Genomic DNA, 20,180 nt, shown 5'->3' on the forward strand with positions numbered 1-20,180 from the left:
CCTTTTTTTTAGTACTCGGGGCATTTATTAAAACCGACTGAATCGTGAAAAAGTTGAGAAACCATGTCTGTTTATTAGTAAAAACAGCATTAAAATGCGTAAAGATGCAAAACGTCACTTAAATGTGCTAAATCAAAATTATTGAATGTATTTTATAGCTACACGCTAGGTTGAAGTAAGTACTCCTTTACTTCTTCACGCATCGCCCGATTTTCGAAGCATGAGCGAGTGGCGGAACTCAATGCTGCACTTTGTATCTTTACCAGCAGAGCAACAATGTGAACGAAAATAATTTATTCCACCCAATGGAAATCGAATCCACAACTGTGCGTTTACTGTCAGTATATTATACGTCGTGAAACACACGGCGTTACCACGCCCGTATAAGTGAATTATAAATATAATGACATACCCGCAAGTTTAGCCGTTTCAACAATCATTACATTCCTTTTATCTATTTTATCTTGATTTTGACTCTCCAACAGAATAAGTTTGTTAAATTTAACTTCATTTGAAGTTTTTTCATTTGCGATCCTCTCTTCTTCTTTGTTGAATGAGAAATTCTTTTTGTATGAATCATCCAGTTCCGCTTGTTTTGTTTTAGCAGTAGCACCGTAGTTAGCTATAAACACACAATATATAGCTTAGGAGCTTCATATATTTTATGAATTTTGTTAATACACTCGTCTGTAAAACAGGGTGACGTAACATCTTTTGCAATTCTACACCTAGAAGTTTTGTTCACACAAGTTTTGTATCATATATTAATATATAAAATTATTTTGAATATTATTATTTATGGCTAACATAGTAAATGTATAACAAAAACGAAACTTCTAAGTTATTTTTATGTAATGGATACTTTATTAAAAAAAAATCAATAAATTAACCATTCTTACTGGGAAGCAATAGTTACATATTTTAATAATAAAACTGTTACAATTATTGATATTTTTCGTACCTATGTTTTCCAGAAGCTCTTCTGTTGTTCCTTCGTACATGTTTTGGATAGATTTTTTTAAATCTTGTTCTTCATTTTTGCTGTGCTCTAATCTACAGTTTGATATATACTTTAAATTCATTTATTTAAATATATAACAATAAATATTGTATAATATATATATAAAAAAGATTAGCATCATTTATATATCTGGCTTTAATTACCGTCAAAATATTACACACAAGATCAATAAGGAATCGGAATAGGATACATAAGGAAGATTGTAACTTCATGCTCAGTGGAATTAGTTTTTTATTTCGTCGATTTGGTAATAACACAAAGCACAGAGTTGAGTTTTGTGTATTTGCATGTTTTTAAATAACATTGCATATCTTGTATGATTACTAAATCCATATATATTTTTTTGATTTTTCTAAATTTTATGTAATTCAAACATATTAACAATTAGTTGGTTTTAAAATAACTCTCACATTTTATTCATAATTTATTAAAATTAATTTATACCTAGTCTTAATCTTTTCCCTCTTTGTTTCAAAATCTACTAAATTTTTCTGTAAAGTCTCAATAGCATTTAATTTCTCAGTTATTGGCTTCAATTCATGACCTAATTTGGCAATTTTAATTTCAGCCTCAGAAATTTGAGATTCAGTATTGACAAGGTCTAATTTTTTCTTATCTAAGTCTTGTTTCTTTTCCTTCAAAAATGATACTTCTTGATCTGTAATAGATTTTTCAAGTTTAGATAGACGTGGTTTGCAGTTTAGTGATTCAACAAAACCATTTAAAACATATTGTTTTAGATAAATATTGTTAATTTAAAAAATATATTATAGTAGGACTCAAACTTGCAACTCTTGGAAACTGTCTCAGTCATAGAAATATTAAGGCATACATTTCTAACAAAATATGTTAAAATTCTGATACTCTTATTATAACTTACCAACACAGGTCTCGAAATACAAAAAAAATATAGTTTATATTGAAATACATATTGTTCTTAACTTGAAATAATAATTTTTAACCATAGTTTTTTAAATGCTTGCAGCTTCATGCTGTTGGCTACAGCAGGAAACTTAGTTTTTTAGTATTAAAAAAACAAATAACTAAACTTTATCTTATAAAATATTTTACCCAATAGTTTAATGTTAGTGGCATACTCTTTTCTAATCTTTCTTAGACGATCAAAGCAGTCACTATACTTGTCAGCATCAAAGATTTCATCAAATCTTTCCTTTACTTTTTTTCCCTCATCTAAAGGCCAACTCGAATCTTCTTGGTGGCAGAATATGACAGAGTTTAATATGGCTTTGGAGACTCCTTAAACAAAATTCCAAATAAATCTGTTGCCGGTGTTGGATATCAAAAATAAAAATAACCATCCGAAATTGTAAGCAAATCCAAAATAAATGTTTCAGACAATTTTGGGAGTGGGGGGAAGTCTAAGTGAGACTTGTTTTCACAGATTTTTTATTGTCATGATGAAGTCCTAGCACTTAGTACAAAGAAAAAATAAGTACAAAAAACTTTATTTACTAAAAAATCAACAAAAATCACAATCAAAGGAACAGCTAACACCATAACAGAAATTGGCAATAAAATTTATTTTAAAAAAATATTTTATTGCAGAAATTAATAATATAAAATAATTTTACATCTGTAAACAGAATGGAAAATCAGTAACAAAATGTAAACTCCTATTATGATTATCTTTCCAAATTCAGGTTGTAAAATTTGTAGTGCCCATCATACCTTAGCCTCAGTGTCACATACATAAGTTATGGTAAAAAAAAAATACTATATCATTATTCATACATTTTATAATATTATAAATATTTAACAACTTCAAACTCCCAATCCCCAACTTCATGAATCTTTCCATGATACTTTCCTATACCAATCCCTACCATTATGAAGTTAGACTCATAATTAGGGTAATGAAATCTATTTAAATAATTTACTGAGTTGTGAACAAATCCACAACCATCATATTTACTGTTACACTCTTATCACTAAAGTAATATATAATTTTTGATTACAATCAGCCATAATTTTCGTTTTTTTTTCCTGTCCACTAAAGCTGTATACCACAGACTATTTTATTAATTTTCCATTTAGCAAAATTATTATGGATCTTAATCTAAAGAACTTTATAAATTAACACCTACCTAATTCTTCATGCATTACAAAATCTAAATCTGCACATCTAGATGAAATATCCTTGGTTTTACCACTTTCGTCTATGACTGACAAGAATGACTCCAATGTTTGAAATTTTGGCTTCTTGTTCAGATAAGCAGTGACTCTCATAGATCTAGATACTTCTAATTGTTTATCTTTAGCATTTACAATCTAAAATTAAAAAATATTTAAAATATACTGTAGTATACATATAAAATCAAATCATCATCAAACAATGCATATAAATTTTTAATAGGATTGAAAAAATATCTTTCTAATAAAATATACTAATTATATTTATTTACCTTTAACTTTACTTGTCCTAGGACTTCGGTGGACCTATTTACTTTAGCATCATGAACAAAACATTCATTTCTACTACCCGGTGGCATTTGCCCAGTTATAGCATATCGTAAGCATTCAATGATAGTAGTTTTACCACATCCATTTTGTCCGAGTATTAATGTTAATGGTTTCTCAAAAGAGATTCGTTGTTCATCATTATCTTCTGGTCCAAAACTTCGAATTCCTCTTACTGCTAAATATTTTATTCCCGCCATTTCAATTTAACTCAGGAATCTTAAGAATGATATTAAAAACAATTTCTTACTACCATTCATCAATATCATATATTCCTATAAAAAATTATATCGAAGCTGTGCAAAAGAAATTCTTGGGAAGTAAAGAAAATTATCTAAACTTTATAAATCGGATTCATATTGAAATTCTCATGTAGTTAAATTTTGACAGCTTAGTCATAAAGTATATGTTCCTTAATCCGTGTTTATATTATCTGTTTCGACAATTTTAACAGGTTTTTTATTTATTTCGTTGTTTATGGCGACTAGTAAAATGTATCAGTTCTCAAACTTGTAATCATCATGACTTGATATGAAATATGTGCAAATTAAATATAATCCAAGTTACTTCTTTAATAAATAACAATTATGAAATAGAGGAATTTTTCAACAAATACAGCTTATATACAGCAGATAAAAACTGAATTATATAAAATATAATGGTAAGCAAATGCATCGCATAAATAATTTTATATCGATATACACATAAACAAATCATAATTTTTTCCAAAATAGAAGGAGTCAGGAGTCGAAAATATTCTTTAACCAATTAAGTGTTTCTAAGTAGTTCTTTAAACTTTAATTCAACTACAATTCTGTAAGATCTATGATATGTTTAAAAATATCACAAGACATACATAGAATATCGACACAAAAAATCGATGTTATGTTCGATTCAATTAATCGCAAGCATGAGCAATGAGCATCACTAAATCAGACTCGAGAGCTGAGATTTAAGAGAGTAGCTATGTTATTGTGTCAATTTTTAACTCTAAAACATATCTTAATTTCATTGTATTGATTTTATTTGTTGCCTTTGTTATATTAGTTCTTTCAATGTAAAATATATTTATTTAAATAATTACACGTAAGTTTTACAGATTTTATAGCTATTATGAGCAGCACATTAACAATGGAGTAGTTGCTAGTTATTACCATGTAAACAAAATTGTGATACATGTTTTATTATAACGTGTGTTGGTTACTTGCAATATAAATAAACTGAAATTTAAGATGAGTAATGTAATATATTGAATTGTAATAATATCTAAAGTCGAGCTATTTTATATTAGTGACCTCGTATTTTAAGTATTTCTTATTGTGAGTGAGATGCACTATATTATCTGCTAGTATTTTTTTTTATTTTGTAGATTATAGTAATATACTTATCTATCATATAAAAAAAAAAAATGTTAGTTTAATACAAAGATTTGCTTGTAGATATATATTTCTAAATGCACTTGAATGACACCTTACATAATTTTAAATTAGTTCATAAATATTGTTATTGCTTGTAGGTGAAGATATACGAAAGAATGATGGCTTCTACTACGATGATTGAGACTGTGACAATTACAAGGCCACTTAAAGTGAGTAGTAGTGTAATCTCTCTATTTATATTTAATTTTTGTTACTGTTATTTCCTTATTAATTTTAAGAAATGTAAAGTAATTAAGGAACTCATAAGAACTTATGTGTGTTTGGGTAACTCAATATAATTAAATTTAAAGTTCATTCATTATTTAAAATGTATTGTTAGTATATGAGAGTCTACTTTGTATGAAGGCATGGTTTAAGTGTTTGCCTTAAGTAAGTCATAGTCACTTATTTAGAAAACTTGCGGCCCGCCCACAGTGTTGCTCCCTTATTCATAGATACTGTGTGGAGGTACTCTTTGTTTTTGTTATTTTAAATTATTAGGTCTTATTAATAATCTCATTTCATTTAACATTCAATTCTTATATAGCCTAGATGTTGGCTAGACATTATAGCTATACGAGCAAAAAAGCTTCATTCAAATCCACCCAGTAGTTCTGGAGATTAGCGTGTACAAACATACAAATAAACAGACAATTTTTGTTTTTGTGAATGTGGGCTCTATATTTGTTCCTCAATTATTATTTTGTTAATATATTCAATGTACAGATGCACCATTTTTACTTTCCTATTATATGTATAGATATAGATAAAGAAATTCCATTGAGTGACTCCACTTTTTATACTTTTAGGGAGCTTGTGTGTAGAGTAGTAGTAAAGAGCTCTCTTGCACTCTCTCCCTGCACTTGTCTAAATATACTTTGGATGCGAAAGTATTTTCACTATGAATTTCAATAAGACACTTGATATTTTTTAATCACTCTGGCTGCAGTGCTACTGTTATCTTTATTGCAAGGATAAATTTAGTCTTGACGATTTCAATTCTTTAAATAAAAATAAATAATATAAACGCAATTAAACATTTAATTTTTCGTAAAGTTACTTATAATTCAATTATGAAGCGAATGATTATAGGTGCACGTTTTTATCTGAGAATACTGTCAAGTGCGCAAAACCTTAGTATTGGATTAGCCCATATGCTTTGCACCGTTAGTGATCACTGGGATCGTGATGCAAACACACGGCAACTTAGCAGCGAGTTCTTTGTGGCAACCTACGGAGCTCGCGAGACGTATGCTAGGAGAGCGACCTTCGCCTGTACCCCCAACGAGGGAACTTTGGCCACCGCCAGAGCCTGTACTAAGTATTAGTACATTGCAACTGGCTTATCAACAAGATTTTCAAGATGAAGACTTATCTCCGAGGCGCGCGTCGACTCTTTCCTCGCAACCTTATGCTCCGACGACGGTTCCTATAGACAACGATAGGCCACGCTATTGCACTGTTGGCACAAATACGGAACCTCCACATACAATATTACAGAAAATAAGACGTTTTTTTCGAAGAGAAGATGACTTTATTTCCTTTCCAACAATACAACTGAGTACGAGGAATATGGAATCCCAAATACAAAATTGTGATGAGAAACAATCAGTTCGTGAAGTAAATGGTATAAAAAAAGCAATATCAGGAGCTAAATATCGTGTCGCGCCAAACTCTGATGATATTGATAGTCCGAAGATAGTTTATGACACATCTAAACCCGGAGACCGCATGATTGCTACATTTGGAGCGAGTAAATCGTCAAAATGCTTTAAATTTCCGTCAATGTTGGATTGTTCTCATCAAATTAGAGTTCTTCAAAGCTTTTGTGGCCGACGACGTCGACAATCTTCCCAGCGCGAGCCTCCTCGTCCACCCTTACAAATTACTCAGGTGTGAATAGCGAGAAGACTTTTTAATAAAACAAATTTAAAATAAAAAATATATTGGTCAATTAACCGCTTTGTTAGATGCACGACGCCTATTATACGTAATCGTAATGTGCTAAACACAGTTTTAAATTATAGTAGAATAAAAATATATAAGTAGCAGTTTTGCTAATTAATATATCTCTGTAATTTGCGTTTTGTTGGAGCGCGGAAGGGTGGCTGAAGCAGATGTGGGGTGCAGGGGCGGCGGGCGGGCAGTCTCGCGTCAGGCGTCGAGTCGCCCGGTCTTGCCGCCCAGCAAAATACACCTTGCTTTCGAATATTGCTTGTTTATTTTCTATACATTGTTTTAATTTCTCCCAGTATTTAATCTAATTGAAACAGCTATCAGTAGTAATATTTTAAAGGTGTGTCTTTTTAAACAATCTACTTGCATAGAATCAAAAGGGATTTTTGTGTAGAGCAAGCAAGTCGGCGCGTCTCAATGCGCAAAACTCACAAGTTTAACTAAAAAATTGGGCGAATTAATATAATGTTTTGATCTATTTAAATAGATATAATAAAATATTCTCTCGGTGATTTTTTGCAAATATACTTGATTATAAACACGACATACTATGTAGAGGAGTCATATCAACGTGCGTCTCTACCATACCAATTGTTACTTAAAACGTCACTGTTTGGCCTAATTTCGTGAACTGAATCCCATGACACAGATTTTCAGAATTAGTACAAAATATATTATTTATATTTGCGTTACATTTTTTAATATTAAACAGAAAGTTGTAGTGGGTGGATACTTACATAAACATTTAAAAGTATTAATATTTGAATGTTTTTATACAATTATTATTATTATAATATTATGACTTTAATACACTTTGCCTAAGCTTAGAATAATTTTATTCTTGTATTTTTCAACTCGTGTATATTTTTAAACCATAAAATTCATGACGTATCATTCACGCTTATTACGCATATATTTTAGTATTGTCAATACTTAATGCTTTTTTATTACTTTATATATGTTTGTGAAAAGCTCTAAGTTATGAAAGCTTGGACAAAACATCGTATTTTAATATTGATGGCAATTCACGAAAGCTTCATTGTTTCTTGTCGTTCCCTTATATTTATTTTGTCTTTTGTAAGAGCTTTTGTTTTATACTGTTGTTGTGACTTGTGAGCTCTGATAGTTAAATTAATAAAATATTTGTCAATTTAATGGTTTCTTTTGAATTTCGTTGATTTACCATCCTTAAAAGACAAATAATAACATTAGTCAAAATAATTTGTTTTTTTTTTAAATTATTTGTGATTTATTTTATATTTTTCAAATTATACATGGATTTACTGTCCTGTATTCTCTGCACGAAATACTATAGGATTTTAATTTAAGCTTAGTCTTAAGAGTCCTCACATAGTTTCACTGTGATTTGAATATGTTGTTGTTATATAACAACATATATATGTAACAATTTATAAATTAAGTATGTTACATATATATGTAACATACTTAATATCATGATAAGAAAATTAAAGACTACTACTAATGTAGTTATTTTTCTTGCCATACCATATTATTTATTTTTATTATATTGATACTTCTCTAACTTCGTCACAAAAACCCGTGCAAATCCTTATTCCTAAAATTAATCTAAAATAAAGAGGTACGTACTACATACTTTTAAAGCCTTCTTTCACAATATTTTTAATTTTACGCATTTAAGCTATATATTATATACAAAAAATATTTTTAAAACTTTAAAATACATAATCTTTGTCATATACACCTGAGAACGTATATCAGAAAAATAAAAGTGACCGCGAGTCGTATATTGTTAGATAAATAAGTATTGTCTCGAACAACACTATACCACGTGACACGTGACGAGCGATGTGTTAGGAGTGCGTCACTTGTGGTCTTCGCGGTCCAGCGGAGCGTGCGCGCATGCAGGGGCGCGCGGGAGCTAGCCCGAGCGGGCTCCGCTCGCACCCGCGCGCCCTGCCGCCCGTCCTGCCGCCGCCGCCGCAGTTCGCGTCTGACCAAGACGAGATGCCGGCCAATCAGATTGCCCAGGTTGTTTTATCAGCTTTTATTTTAACTTCATTTTGGTTAAATCTTTTCGGTAGTATAAAATTAGGTTATGTACTCTAAATTTTTATTTTTCTACGTGAGTAAAACATATACCATTGTCTTTATTTATCAGGAGGCGTTGACATTCTATATCTAAAACATTAAAAGAATAATATTAATTATTAATACTTATTAAATAAAAAATCACATAAGAGAGTTCAATATATCTCATTTATTCGAGATGTCTTGTGAAATGTCTCTTTGATTTAAGTTCATAATAAAAACCCTTATCATAGTCTAAATTAAAATATTTGGCAATGGCAATAACGTCAAAAGTTTATTAAGGGGTTAACGTAAACAAAGATTCATAGCTTATTCGGGCTAAAAGCATTCGAAAGCTTGAAACTTTGTCTTTGAAATGCATATTCATTCTTTTTTTTTTTTTTTACTTTTTGGTTCAAGTGGTATACTATTTTAAATCCTTAACTCTTGATGAATTTGCAAGAAACTAATATTTTCATATAAAAATTATGGTACCAGTTGTTCCAATCACGTTACCAATTATATAAATAACAAATTATATGTGTATACTAATATTATTCGGTACTAAATTTAATACGGACATTTTTAATACGGACATTTTTAATATCACACCGACTGCTTTAAAAAATGTATTCTAAGTTAGGACGCTGCGAATGTGCAATTTAGTTTTATTGTAAATAGGTAATTTACAAGAAACGTAAGTAACGTATAGACAATATAACATATTTTTTTAGGGTTCGTACCTCATCAGACCATCTTGTTGTCCGACTGTCAATATGTCTACAACATTTATCTCGAGATCGAAGCGCGAAGATTCAGGAATCAAGCTGTAATTAATGTCAAATATTCAAGTGTACGGTTCTTTAGAGCAAGAAAAAAGCTAGCAGCAAACAAGCTACTGCTTTTTCCTTCATGTGTACGAAAACTGTACTTAAAGGCTTCCCGTGAATCTACAGTTAAGAAATCGAGCATGATGTGAGATTTTACAGTAGATACCAATAAAGGAAAAAGAATAATTATGAAAAAAGATCTTTTTTAAGAACAAGTTTGTTAATTAAACAAGTTGTTAATAAAATGAATTAAAAATTTAAAAATAAATTAATTTTAATAAGAACTAAGACACTTAAAAAATAATAAAAGCGTGTTACATTATTTTAGTGAAAGAAAAATAAGGTGCTGAATATTCTTAATTATTTAGCTTACGTTCTCGTTCGTACGTATAACAGATAAAAACTAATGCTAATTTATAATTGTAGTTCATTTCATACAAAACGAGAGCGCCTACATCCGCAAACTTTAGTTTGTCAACTTTCATAAGTTGTACTTCCGGTTGACCTACAACCCTGAAATTGATATGGAACTCTCGGTGGGCGAGTGCGACTCGCACTTGGCCGATTTTTTTAAATGTACATAGTTATTATATTCCAGCTTCATGCTATATTGTAGATTTCTGTCTGTAATTTCGTATGTGTCGATGTAAGCTGTTCGTTCACCCTTCTGTTTACAAACTTTCACCGATTTTAAAACGGTGCCTCGCTCGGCAGTTTCCATAAGAGTGCTTCGCTTTGTTTTTTAAAGTATACATACATTGTTTGCATTGAGTCAAAAGTAAATTCCTTGGGACGTGACTCACTTTGATGAATCGATAAAAGAATGCTATAAACGTACCTAAACGATTTTGTAACATATGCGTACGGTAGTTTTAAATAAAAAATTGGTTTTCATCTTAATGTTGAATGCTTCCTGTATATTGAAGCATATTTTCCTTTCATAGATTTAACTGTGTATTTATGACAATGGTATTGAGAAATAAATGCTATTATTGTATTGTTTTCGAACTGTTTGATTTCAAAATTCACTTTCATGAATTTAATAGAAAAATACTTTACTATCTTGTCATAAACGTACTTGTAAACACATATAATTTTTATTGTTTTCTGAAGACGTTTGATTCCACTAACAGCTGATATCAATCAAGTACTCACTACGTACCCAGCGCGCAGTCGCCCCCGATCGATGTGCCCCCGCAGCCCCCGCTTCTCCTCGAGACACCCATGCGACATACCTCTCACTTTCACGTTTTTCTTACCCTTAGCGTACAATCCGTATAATATCTAGTTCCACTTTGGCTTATTGCAAGGCGCGAGCTTGATGGATGACGAACTACCTAAGTCTGACGGGGCGAGGAATGCTTTGTTTTGATGCTTATTGTTGGAGATTTGTATATTGTTGTATACAAATATTGTATGTATTGTACGGTGAAGTTAGATTAAATAAATCTAGAATATTATATTTAGTTAAGAAGTGGAGGAATAAGTTAGAAATAACATTTATAGAGAAACGCACTCGCACTTGAGGAAATGAAATATTTATTTAAATTTTATATTTTATTTTCTTCGCTCTGGTGTCGACTCAAAACGTAGCTTTGAATTCAACTCAGTTTATTTTTTTAAAATAAATAAATAATGCAATCTTCTTCAAAATAATAAATTATTTTGAAATATAATAATATGATAGTCCCTCTTTATTATCGAAGACTAGATAAATTACATGCTTGTTTTAAAATAAATCATAAGCCAGCCATTTATCATTAATGATCCTCGTAATTTTATTATTTATTTTGAAGTTGAGATAATTGCGTCCTTCTGATTACAATCTCCTTCGCCCTGCGGAGCGATGCAATGCTTGTTTGAGAATATAATTTATTCACTGCAGAGAACTGAAAAACGATGAGAACTGTCTAGATTCATTCCATAAAATAAATAGGTCTCACTAACGAGGAACTAAGAACTAAGAGATAATTTTCCATGTTGGATTTATGTGAAAAAATATGGAATATTTACCTTTTACGTAAATATATATTTTTAAATCTTTAAAGACTATGCTGCAGTAGATTTTAGTCTTATGTTTTAAATTTTTCGCCGAAGTCTTGGAAAAATTAACGTATGATGGCTTTTGTTGATTAACAGGAGTTATTGTTTTTTTTTTTAATTTGGCCTAACAAGGCCAAAGTAAAAAAAAACCATTTATTATCACGACTTTTTTAATATATAACTGGCTGTACCTAGTTTAATATTACACAATTGTTAGTGATTTCTCGAACATTAATTATCCACAAGTGTCACACAAATTTCACACAAATTTCTTAAATTGCAGGTAATCGCGTTAATATGCGGGCTACTGGTAGTGATACTAATGGTGTTGGGGCTGGCGTCTGCCGACTGGCTGATGGCGGCGGGATGGAGACAGGGTCTGTTTATGCACTGCATAGACCCCGAGGCGCCGACGCCGCTCCCCTTCGACATTACGGCTCAACCTGGCTGTTACGCTGCAAGGCCCGCGCCATATATCAAGTAAATTACCTATAAAAAAATTTTGGAAAAAGTACTTAATATTACTCTTTTCCTTATTTTTTTTCTGTAATGTAATCATGACTAACCCTTCTGTAACAAGTTAAAATTGAAACATACCTGCCTCAGTTTTCAACAAAATGTTGTGTTTTTGCCAAATATTAAATTCAAATGAATTATTACACCCAACTTTAACGGACTGTTCTGTTCTGTACTGTTCATATATACCTATTATGTGTAAAAGAAACTGTTTATATATGTATTTTGTCTGGATGTACTTTTCCAATTTAATTACACATATATCTATCCAATTCAAAATGTAAATGATATACATATATGGCATATATGGCGATAACCTTTACGTTTTAAGTTTTTTATTTCAAAGAAACCTAAAACATAAGGGTGAAGATTAAAAAAATAACTGTAAAATATATCTCTTAAAAAAATTAAACGCAGCATCACGTTGTTAGAAGAGCTCTTGCATTTTTTCATCTTACGTGATGTGCCTGTATAGCGGTTACGTGATCCAACATGGCTTTCGTCTTGACACTCAAGTCTTCTATGGTACAAATTATTCCTTGCTTCTCTACCAGTATTATTATGGAGCATTGTGAAATATTAACAACCCAAAAAATTTTATCAACCCGATTAATGACATTATTACTTACTAATAAAACCAAATAAATTGAGATAAATTGATTGAACTGTGGCTAGACTCTAGTCTAGCTAGAGAATACCTATATGCATTTATGCAAAACTCAGTTTTATTTTCTAAAGAGCTACTCCAAGTGCGAAACTACTTCCACAACCTCATGAAGTCGGTTAAGTGCAAAATGTTTACTTAGTTAGTTTTTTTTATAGAATTATATTTCCTCTTTGAGATATGACTAGTATATGTAAAAATGCAGTTTATTATTAATATTTTATCATTGCGATATGTGGGTCGAGATAAGAATTGCAAGAAGCTCTTTCCTGTAGTGACACCACGCAAATGATTAAAAATACATATTCTATTAATATATTTTTAATCGTGGTATATTTTTTAATTATTATTGTAAGATAGTATTTTTACTGCTATATTATATTGGGCTGTTTTTTTTTTGTTATATCCTTTGTTCTCGGATAAGATATATTATTAAATGAATATTTTTATAATACATGTAACGTTCTAAATCTGTAAACTACATATAATATAGATGTAACTGATTGCTGTCTGTACATGGGAATATCTATTATCTATTAATACTTCAATATAATAGAGCCCAAGCCAATGAATTCTCTGTATTTAATTTCGTCGTTTCTAATCTCAGAACCGAAACCGATTTAAGAGCAATTTTCACTATTGTATTTTTGCAAATTTCCCTTCCTATTCAGTGCTTGTATTATTTAAAATGAATAAATAAATAAATAAGAAAGTTATGTCGATATGAAATATTTTGTTCGAAATTTCAGTTTATAAAGTACAAAACAGTCAATTCAGACATTTTTACACTTGAAATTTTTGTATGTATTTTATTAACTAGTACCTACATATGTAGTTACCAATATTCATGACAATCGTTATGTCTGTTATCAATGATGAATGTATATCCAGGGCGGCGGCGGGCCTGTGCGTGGCGACGCTGGCGGCAGACGTGTGCGGCGCGCTGCTCACGGGGCTCGGCCTGCGCTCCACTGACCATAGGACTAAGTTCCGCTACTACCGGTTTGCAGTGCTCGCCATGTCTCTTGCACGTATGTACATATATTATTGTATATATTTATGTAATGATCCTTTATTAGCTTCACGCTCTATCCCGCACTAAGCAGGGTAGGGAGAGGGAACCTAGTCTTAAGACACTCCGTCCTCTATTTTTCGCCGAATTCTTTCGCATTGCGATACGAGTGGAAATTGAACGCACAACCTGTCGCGCTCACAGACATACGCTTGCGCCCCTCAATTTAGTTGATGATGTTGTTTGTTAATAAAAATATAAATAAGCCTGAAGGAATGTCTGTCGTACAATCTTTCGCAATAAGACCTATTGATGGTTTTTTTATTAGAAATGTTTAGAATAAAGTATTTTTTTGTTTTTATTAAATTGACCCTAGAATCTTGAATGGCTTAACAAAAATATATGTGTATATACAATGGCTATTATACACATACATTTAATATCCATATATATTTTTGTTACTTGTTAAATTGAAAGTTTTGATCAAAGTGACTATTAGGTTACATCATTGTTTGAAGTATCATATTTTTCTTGTTTTGTGTCCAGCCTACCGTGTAGGCCAACCTCGTCACGTTTATTAACATGACCACAGAGTACTATGACAAATTTTGACAGGTACAACATATTTAAATATTAACTATAATAACAATTTAAAGTATCCTTAAGTTTTCCCCGAAATGTTTTTCTCGATACATTGTTATGGATAATGAACGTTACAAAAAAGCGAATAATAAATATTTGTAATAGCTTAATGCTAATCAAATAAATTTAAACAAAAATAATTTTAATTGTCTTAACACAAGGTTCCCGTCGTCTACTCTGCTGTGTGCGGGATTAAAATTTTATTGAAATCAGTAAACGTCTTTAAAAATTTAAACACGCTACGCCAGCCATACAAAAAGTGTACTTGCGTCACAGAAAAGACGGACCATGCCTCAGGCCAGTAGCCATAAAGAAATATGAATTGATTTAGATCAAAAGAAAGGGTACACTCACAGAAATCCAAAGCTTAGCTTAGACCCCGCGGACTGTATTCGCACACTTTATGATTTAAATGAAAAATATTACATTAGTTGTAAATTTATTTAAATATGTTATATCATTTTGTTGTAATATTAATAATGTATCCATTTCATATTTATTTTCAGTGATGTGCATTTTAATAGCACTAGTAATATATCCGGTATGTTTCGCGGCAGAATTAAATCTAGGTGAGAATATTTTTTTATTTTAATTTATTGTATTTTTGTATAAGATTAGAGTTACTTGGTATCATGGATGAGAAAAAAAATTAAAGGAAAGTGTCAAGGTCACTGTTAATTTTATTGCTTAACAAGATATATTTCTTAATATATTTATGCATAATGCTACAGGTAACAGGTCAGTATGGGAGTTTGGGTGGGCATATGGCGTGGGATGGGGCGCCGCCATCTTCCTGTTTGGAGCCGTTGTATTGCTCCTCTGCGATAAGGAGAGCGAGGAGCTTTACTATAAGGAACGAAAAGTGAGTCAAATAATATTGTATTAATAAGAACGGAGTGCTTAGACACTCCGTTCTTTCAGCGTATTTGTTGTACGGGAATAATGGCGAAGCTGTTAAAATAATATACACCGAAAGGTTGCATCATTAAAAATATATGTACCTAATTAAGATTCTGTATGTTATTACTATATGAAAAATGTTTGTTTTGCTACTAATGATGCCTTTCATAATTGCTTATGGTTTTGTTGATATATCAACATTTTAAAATATATCGGTAAAATATATCGGTATATAATGTTCGCAAATCATTTTGAGCTATCGTATGTGCCGTCAATTTCCATCAGTAACAAGAAAGCTAAGCTCGTATATAAAACGCGTATAATTGTCGAAAGCACTGTCGAGTTTGTTAAATTTTGTGGTCTATCTGTCTTCTGATCAATCCGTGAAATCTGTTTCCATATCCTAGACTCCAGTCTAGTAAGGTCAGCCTGTAGGTAAATCTGCCACTGGTCCCGATACTTGTCCGATAATTATTATATGTACATATATGTGATATTAACGCTTTTGTGACTGTCTACGCCAGGTGGTGAGCGGAGAAGGCGGCGGGCGCCCCTAGGGTCGCGGGCGCCTGCCCGACCTCGTGCCGTGAGCGCGCTAGCGGCCGCACTCACACACGCGCACACACGCACACACACACGGACACGTACACGTATACGGACGGACACGGCCGGCCGTGAAGGCTATGCGATGTGTTCCAATTTCGAATTTACTGATATGATAACTTTCTTAATATTTTTTTAAGTTTAAGTTATTTTACACAAAAATATATTTTAGAAAACGTATAAAATATTTACTGTAGCGGGACTTGACCCCGTGCTTTATCGGAACCGTGCTTCGCCAACATGGATGGTTTCCAAAAGGCGCAAGTACGAGCCCCAATTTGTTAAAATTTTGTACGTTTTCCAGAATATAGTTTTTTTTTTAAGTTGTTCATATAGATTTGTTTATCAACACTTTTTAAAATTAATATTGGGTATTAATTTATATAATGATTAAATTTGTCTGGTATTAACAAAAAAAAAACAAATGTTCATATTGGTAGTTCGAAATGGTAAAGTATTTTTGGATGAATTTGTAAGACTCTCGTATAGATTTAGCTGTTAGGCTTGTGCGGACATTGAAGATTGCGTGTATTTAATGTGATCGGGCTTTCGGTGTGGACGTGTGCGTCGACAGCCGGCAACGGTCTGTGCAACGGTAGTTAGGCTCACGCTAAACACTTTTGTTTGTTTACTTCTGCTGCTTTCGATCGTTTCATGTAATCGTTATTCATTATTTATCTGTGTTCAATGTTAATCTTAGTCGTTTAAATTATATTTTTTTTAAAAGACGCAGTATTTACTGTTTGTTATTCAATTACTAAACAAACTATTTTGTAAGTACACAGGTACAATATACAAGTGAGGACCGCCTCTCGGCCATATTTCCTTTAATTTTAGTTTTAAGGTTTTATATAATGGCGTCGTCGCTTCGTCCGGGACTCGATCCCGCGAGGCGAAACGTTCCAAAGAGCGTCGCTTTTTATTTATTCACGCGTTAAGTTATTATTAGTAGTGTAAATACATACATACGTTTAGTGATGTGATGTGGCGATCGTTCGGCGTACACCGGTCGGAGCGTGCGTGTGTGCGTGTGGGGCTGCGGGGCGCGGCGCGAGGGGGCAGGCGAGGGCAGGTGGGGGCAGGCGACACCACTAGTGACCAGTACTGTGAGAATGACTTGTGACCCCGGCGTTGTGGGTTATGACTTATATAATGGAATTAATTGTACTCTAGCAAGTTACCCCTACTATGGCGCGTTGAGCGTCGCCGTCGTTTATATTGATTCATATTTTTGTCGTACTTTTACTGTTTTACATTAGGTACGATTCTACCCTTTGTTTCGATTCGGGTGATATTCTCTTTTGGAATTGAATGTTTCACAATAATCTCAATATTTTCTTAATACTGTTTAACGTGATAATTGATACATAGAATCTCTGTGAGCCGCCTCGGCGCGGCGTGAGGTGGTTGCGATATGGATTAATGTTATGATAATATGTTTAGGATGATTAAGAAACTTCATTGATCACTGGTTTGGGTTGAGTACTGGTGTGTATTCAAATAGGCTTCTGTGGATCATTTCCATTACTAGCTTATATTGTCTAAGTATTTAATGTTATGGCTTTAATTTCATACTAATCGATCTGTGTATTTATTATTTTATACTATTGTTAATGTATTTTTTTTATTGGTTTATTTTATATCATACTTTTATAAAGGTGTAAGAGAAGTAAATTAAGTATTAAATTTTGTATTTTTACTACGATTCTCTCATAGTTTCTGCTCAAGGAATCATTTAAATAATGCGTGCTACGACGCGCGCACCACTTGTAGCGTGAGGTTCCATTAGTACGTTGGGTTATAGTACGTCGTCGTAGTGTCAACTCTGCTTCGTTTTATGTATAGTACGACTAACAAGTAGTGGCCGCCTTAAAGTTAGGTTCGGTACTCGGAAAGAAAACATATAAAAAATAGAAAAATTCCTAAAATTAAATCTGCGCAGCCGTCTACTGATAACTTTAAGGCGGCCACGACTTGTTGACCGTACTGTATAAATTTTGTAATATGTCTTATCTGATCGAAGCGGAAAGGAGAATGACATGTAGGGCTGTGTTGCAAAAAAGCTATATCTTTATCCAACAACAGTACTACATTAATGTCTAATCGAAATAGTGATCTTTTTGATAAAGCAATCAAAGAAGACATCCAGAATTGTCTATTATTTATACGTTTGTCCCGGTGGTTGCGTAATAAAAGAACATATTCAAATTTACAAGTTGCTGCTACGCGACGCGACCCCACCTACTAGTAGGGCTTCTCTCTTAATATAATAGAATTATAAACTTTTCATGAATTGCATTATACAGATAAATCGAGTTATGATCATTATAATAAATATTTTTAGAAATCACAATTTATATTTGAATAAATTGAATGGATTGCCTAGTTTTAATCAAGTTCTTTCTATCATATAAAATATACTCAATATTTTAGTAATTACAAGTGTTGTTTAGCTGTACATAATAATTTCTTTTTACTCTTTTTTCAGCTCCCTCCTTCGTATTCTAAGGTTTCTCATCAGTGATGTTATTTGTTATATTTTAACAGTATTAAACTTAGATGCAGACAGATTGATAACCTTATTGAAATATTAGGTCTAGTAAAAAGAAATCCATTATTTTCCCATGAAATGAAAAAGTTATTAAACCTACTTACAATGTTATAACGTAGGAGGTAGCAGGTTGCATATGTATATTTTTTTGTAAATTTGCTGCTATTTTAATGGTATATATTTTACAATAAATCATTTACCATAGTGAAGAACACGATAGTCATTTGTTACTAAGTCCGCACTGTAAGGAAGATGCATAATATCTTCTAACGTCTCTATTATTGATAAATACCGCTCTTAGAAAACAGTTTGTTCAGAATTTAAATGTCACCAAACATAGTGAAACTTTTCTAGCTGTCAATTTTGGCTCAGCAAAAGTTGATCATAGTTGTTTGTGCATGAAAAAGTGCGGCACTCACATATCAGGTTTTTTGTGTCATTTGTATAGTTAATATGTGAATGGCTCATTACGGTTTTTTGTAATCCCTAGTTCCTGATCAATTGAAATAATACTTCCATAGCGGTAGGATTTGACTGCTGCTGACAAAAAGCAGCCTAAAAAGACTGTCCTGCGAAATCTTATCTTTCTAACGCCGATTTAAATAACTTTCATATATATTAATCGAGTTATTATATATACAATAACGGCATCGCGTTTAAAATAAAGGATTACTTTTTACGACACTTATTATATTATGTAGGTACCTAAGTAACAACAGCAAAACTTATTTTATTGGATTTCCGTTATTCTTTTGTTTAGAGTTAAAGATTAATATTAAAACTAATCTTTTTATAGAATGCATCTAAAGACCGATTTTAATAAATATACGAATGTTCAATTTATGTTCTAAAATTATTCTTCACATATCCAGCATTTATAAAAAAATCACTGCCAATGTTATGCAAAATTTTCGTTTGTATTTTTTATAAACCTTGTGATCATTATCATGAGCTACTATAATCATTAACTATAGTCGCTAACGTTAACGCGCAATTAAACATACTAATAAATTACGCGTCCTCTGTCGAGTTTCGCACGTGTTGGTAACTCATGATAGAGACACTCGATTTATTAAATTATAATATTTATAAGTGTAAATTTTAAATTGTAATAGTACCCTCGTATGCTTTAGTCGTATTTTAAGGTTCTAGTTGATGTTTGTCTAACATGCTTTCGCAGATTAAGTGTATTTTGTCAGAAAGTAAAGTTTTCGACATAACATGTACTATATTGATGTTGAATCTATTGTATTAAGCGCCTCGAAATTTAAGACTCAATTAAGATACCAGAAGTTTATTTCTTTAGCCAAATTAAAAGTCATATCAATGAGATTAATAATAAAGTACCTACATAGTACACATGGTTTTATTTTATTTGACAATACCATACTGTTTTTTATAAAGTGAGAAATGATGTATGAAAAAACCAGCTCGCTCTAAATGAAATAACCATTCAGTGTTAGATCCACACACGAAAAATTATATGATGTAATCTTT

At 31.8% G+C, this 20,180-nt stretch overlaps 3 protein-coding genes across 7 annotated transcripts in view; 2 read left to right on the top strand and 1 right to left on the bottom strand.

Annotated features, from left to right (window-relative positions):
• rad50 (DNA repair protein rad50) overlaps positions 1-3,877 on the bottom strand; it is a 25,362-nt gene extending 21,485 nt beyond the window's left edge. Inside the window, exons 1-6 of the mRNA XM_085194537.1 lie at positions 3,445-3,877; positions 3,127-3,310; positions 2,093-2,278; positions 1,466-1,679; positions 962-1,053; positions 413-622 (exon numbers count right to left, since the gene is read on the bottom strand). Of these exons, the coding sequence (XP_085050663.1) occupies positions 413-622; positions 962-1,053; positions 1,466-1,679; positions 2,093-2,278; positions 3,127-3,310; positions 3,445-3,699 (1,141 nt within the window). The 5' untranslated portion in view covers positions 3,700-3,877. The remainder of the gene's footprint in view (positions 1-412; positions 623-961; positions 1,054-1,465; positions 1,680-2,092; positions 2,279-3,126; positions 3,311-3,444) is intronic.
• Positions 3,878-4,437: 560 nt separating this feature from the next.
• Positions 4,438-20,040, top strand: LOC146533872 (transmembrane protein 47). 5 transcript variants are annotated; one of them, XM_085194545.1, is made up of 7 exons: positions 4,438-4,585; positions 5,016-5,087; positions 12,079-12,275; positions 13,867-14,006; positions 15,136-15,198; positions 15,361-15,491; positions 16,054-20,040. In XM_085194545.1, the coding sequence occupies exons 2-7, from the start codon at positions 5,034-5,036 to the stop codon at positions 16,084-16,086; spliced, it is 618 nt and encodes a 205-aa protein (XP_085050671.1). In that variant the 5' UTR covers positions 4,438-4,585; positions 5,016-5,033; the 3' UTR covers positions 16,087-20,040. The 5 variants fall into 5 exon arrangements, with proteins under 5 accessions (XP_085050671.1, XP_085050669.1, XP_085050670.1 ...); XM_085194543.1 differs by having other exon boundaries at positions 18,621-18,807; XM_085194544.1 differs by lacking the exon at positions 4,438-4,585 and adding an exon at positions 4,749-4,818 and having other exon boundaries at positions 18,621-18,807.
• LOC146533873 (uncharacterized) lies at positions 6,060-8,028 on the top strand. Its single transcript, XM_085194540.1, has one exon. The coding sequence runs from the start codon at positions 6,106-6,108 to the stop codon at positions 6,814-6,816; it is 711 nt and encodes a 236-aa protein (XP_085050666.1). The 5' UTR covers positions 6,060-6,105; the 3' UTR covers positions 6,817-8,028.
• Positions 20,041-20,180: the final 140 nt, after the last annotated feature.

This window comes from Heliconius melpomene, chromosome 12 (genome assembly GCF_056956725.1).
Source record: "Heliconius melpomene rosina isolate 202511_hmr_F chromosome 12, ASM5695672v1, whole genome shotgun sequence".
Taxonomy (NCBI): Eukaryota; Metazoa; Arthropoda; class Insecta; order Lepidoptera; family Nymphalidae; genus Heliconius; species Heliconius melpomene.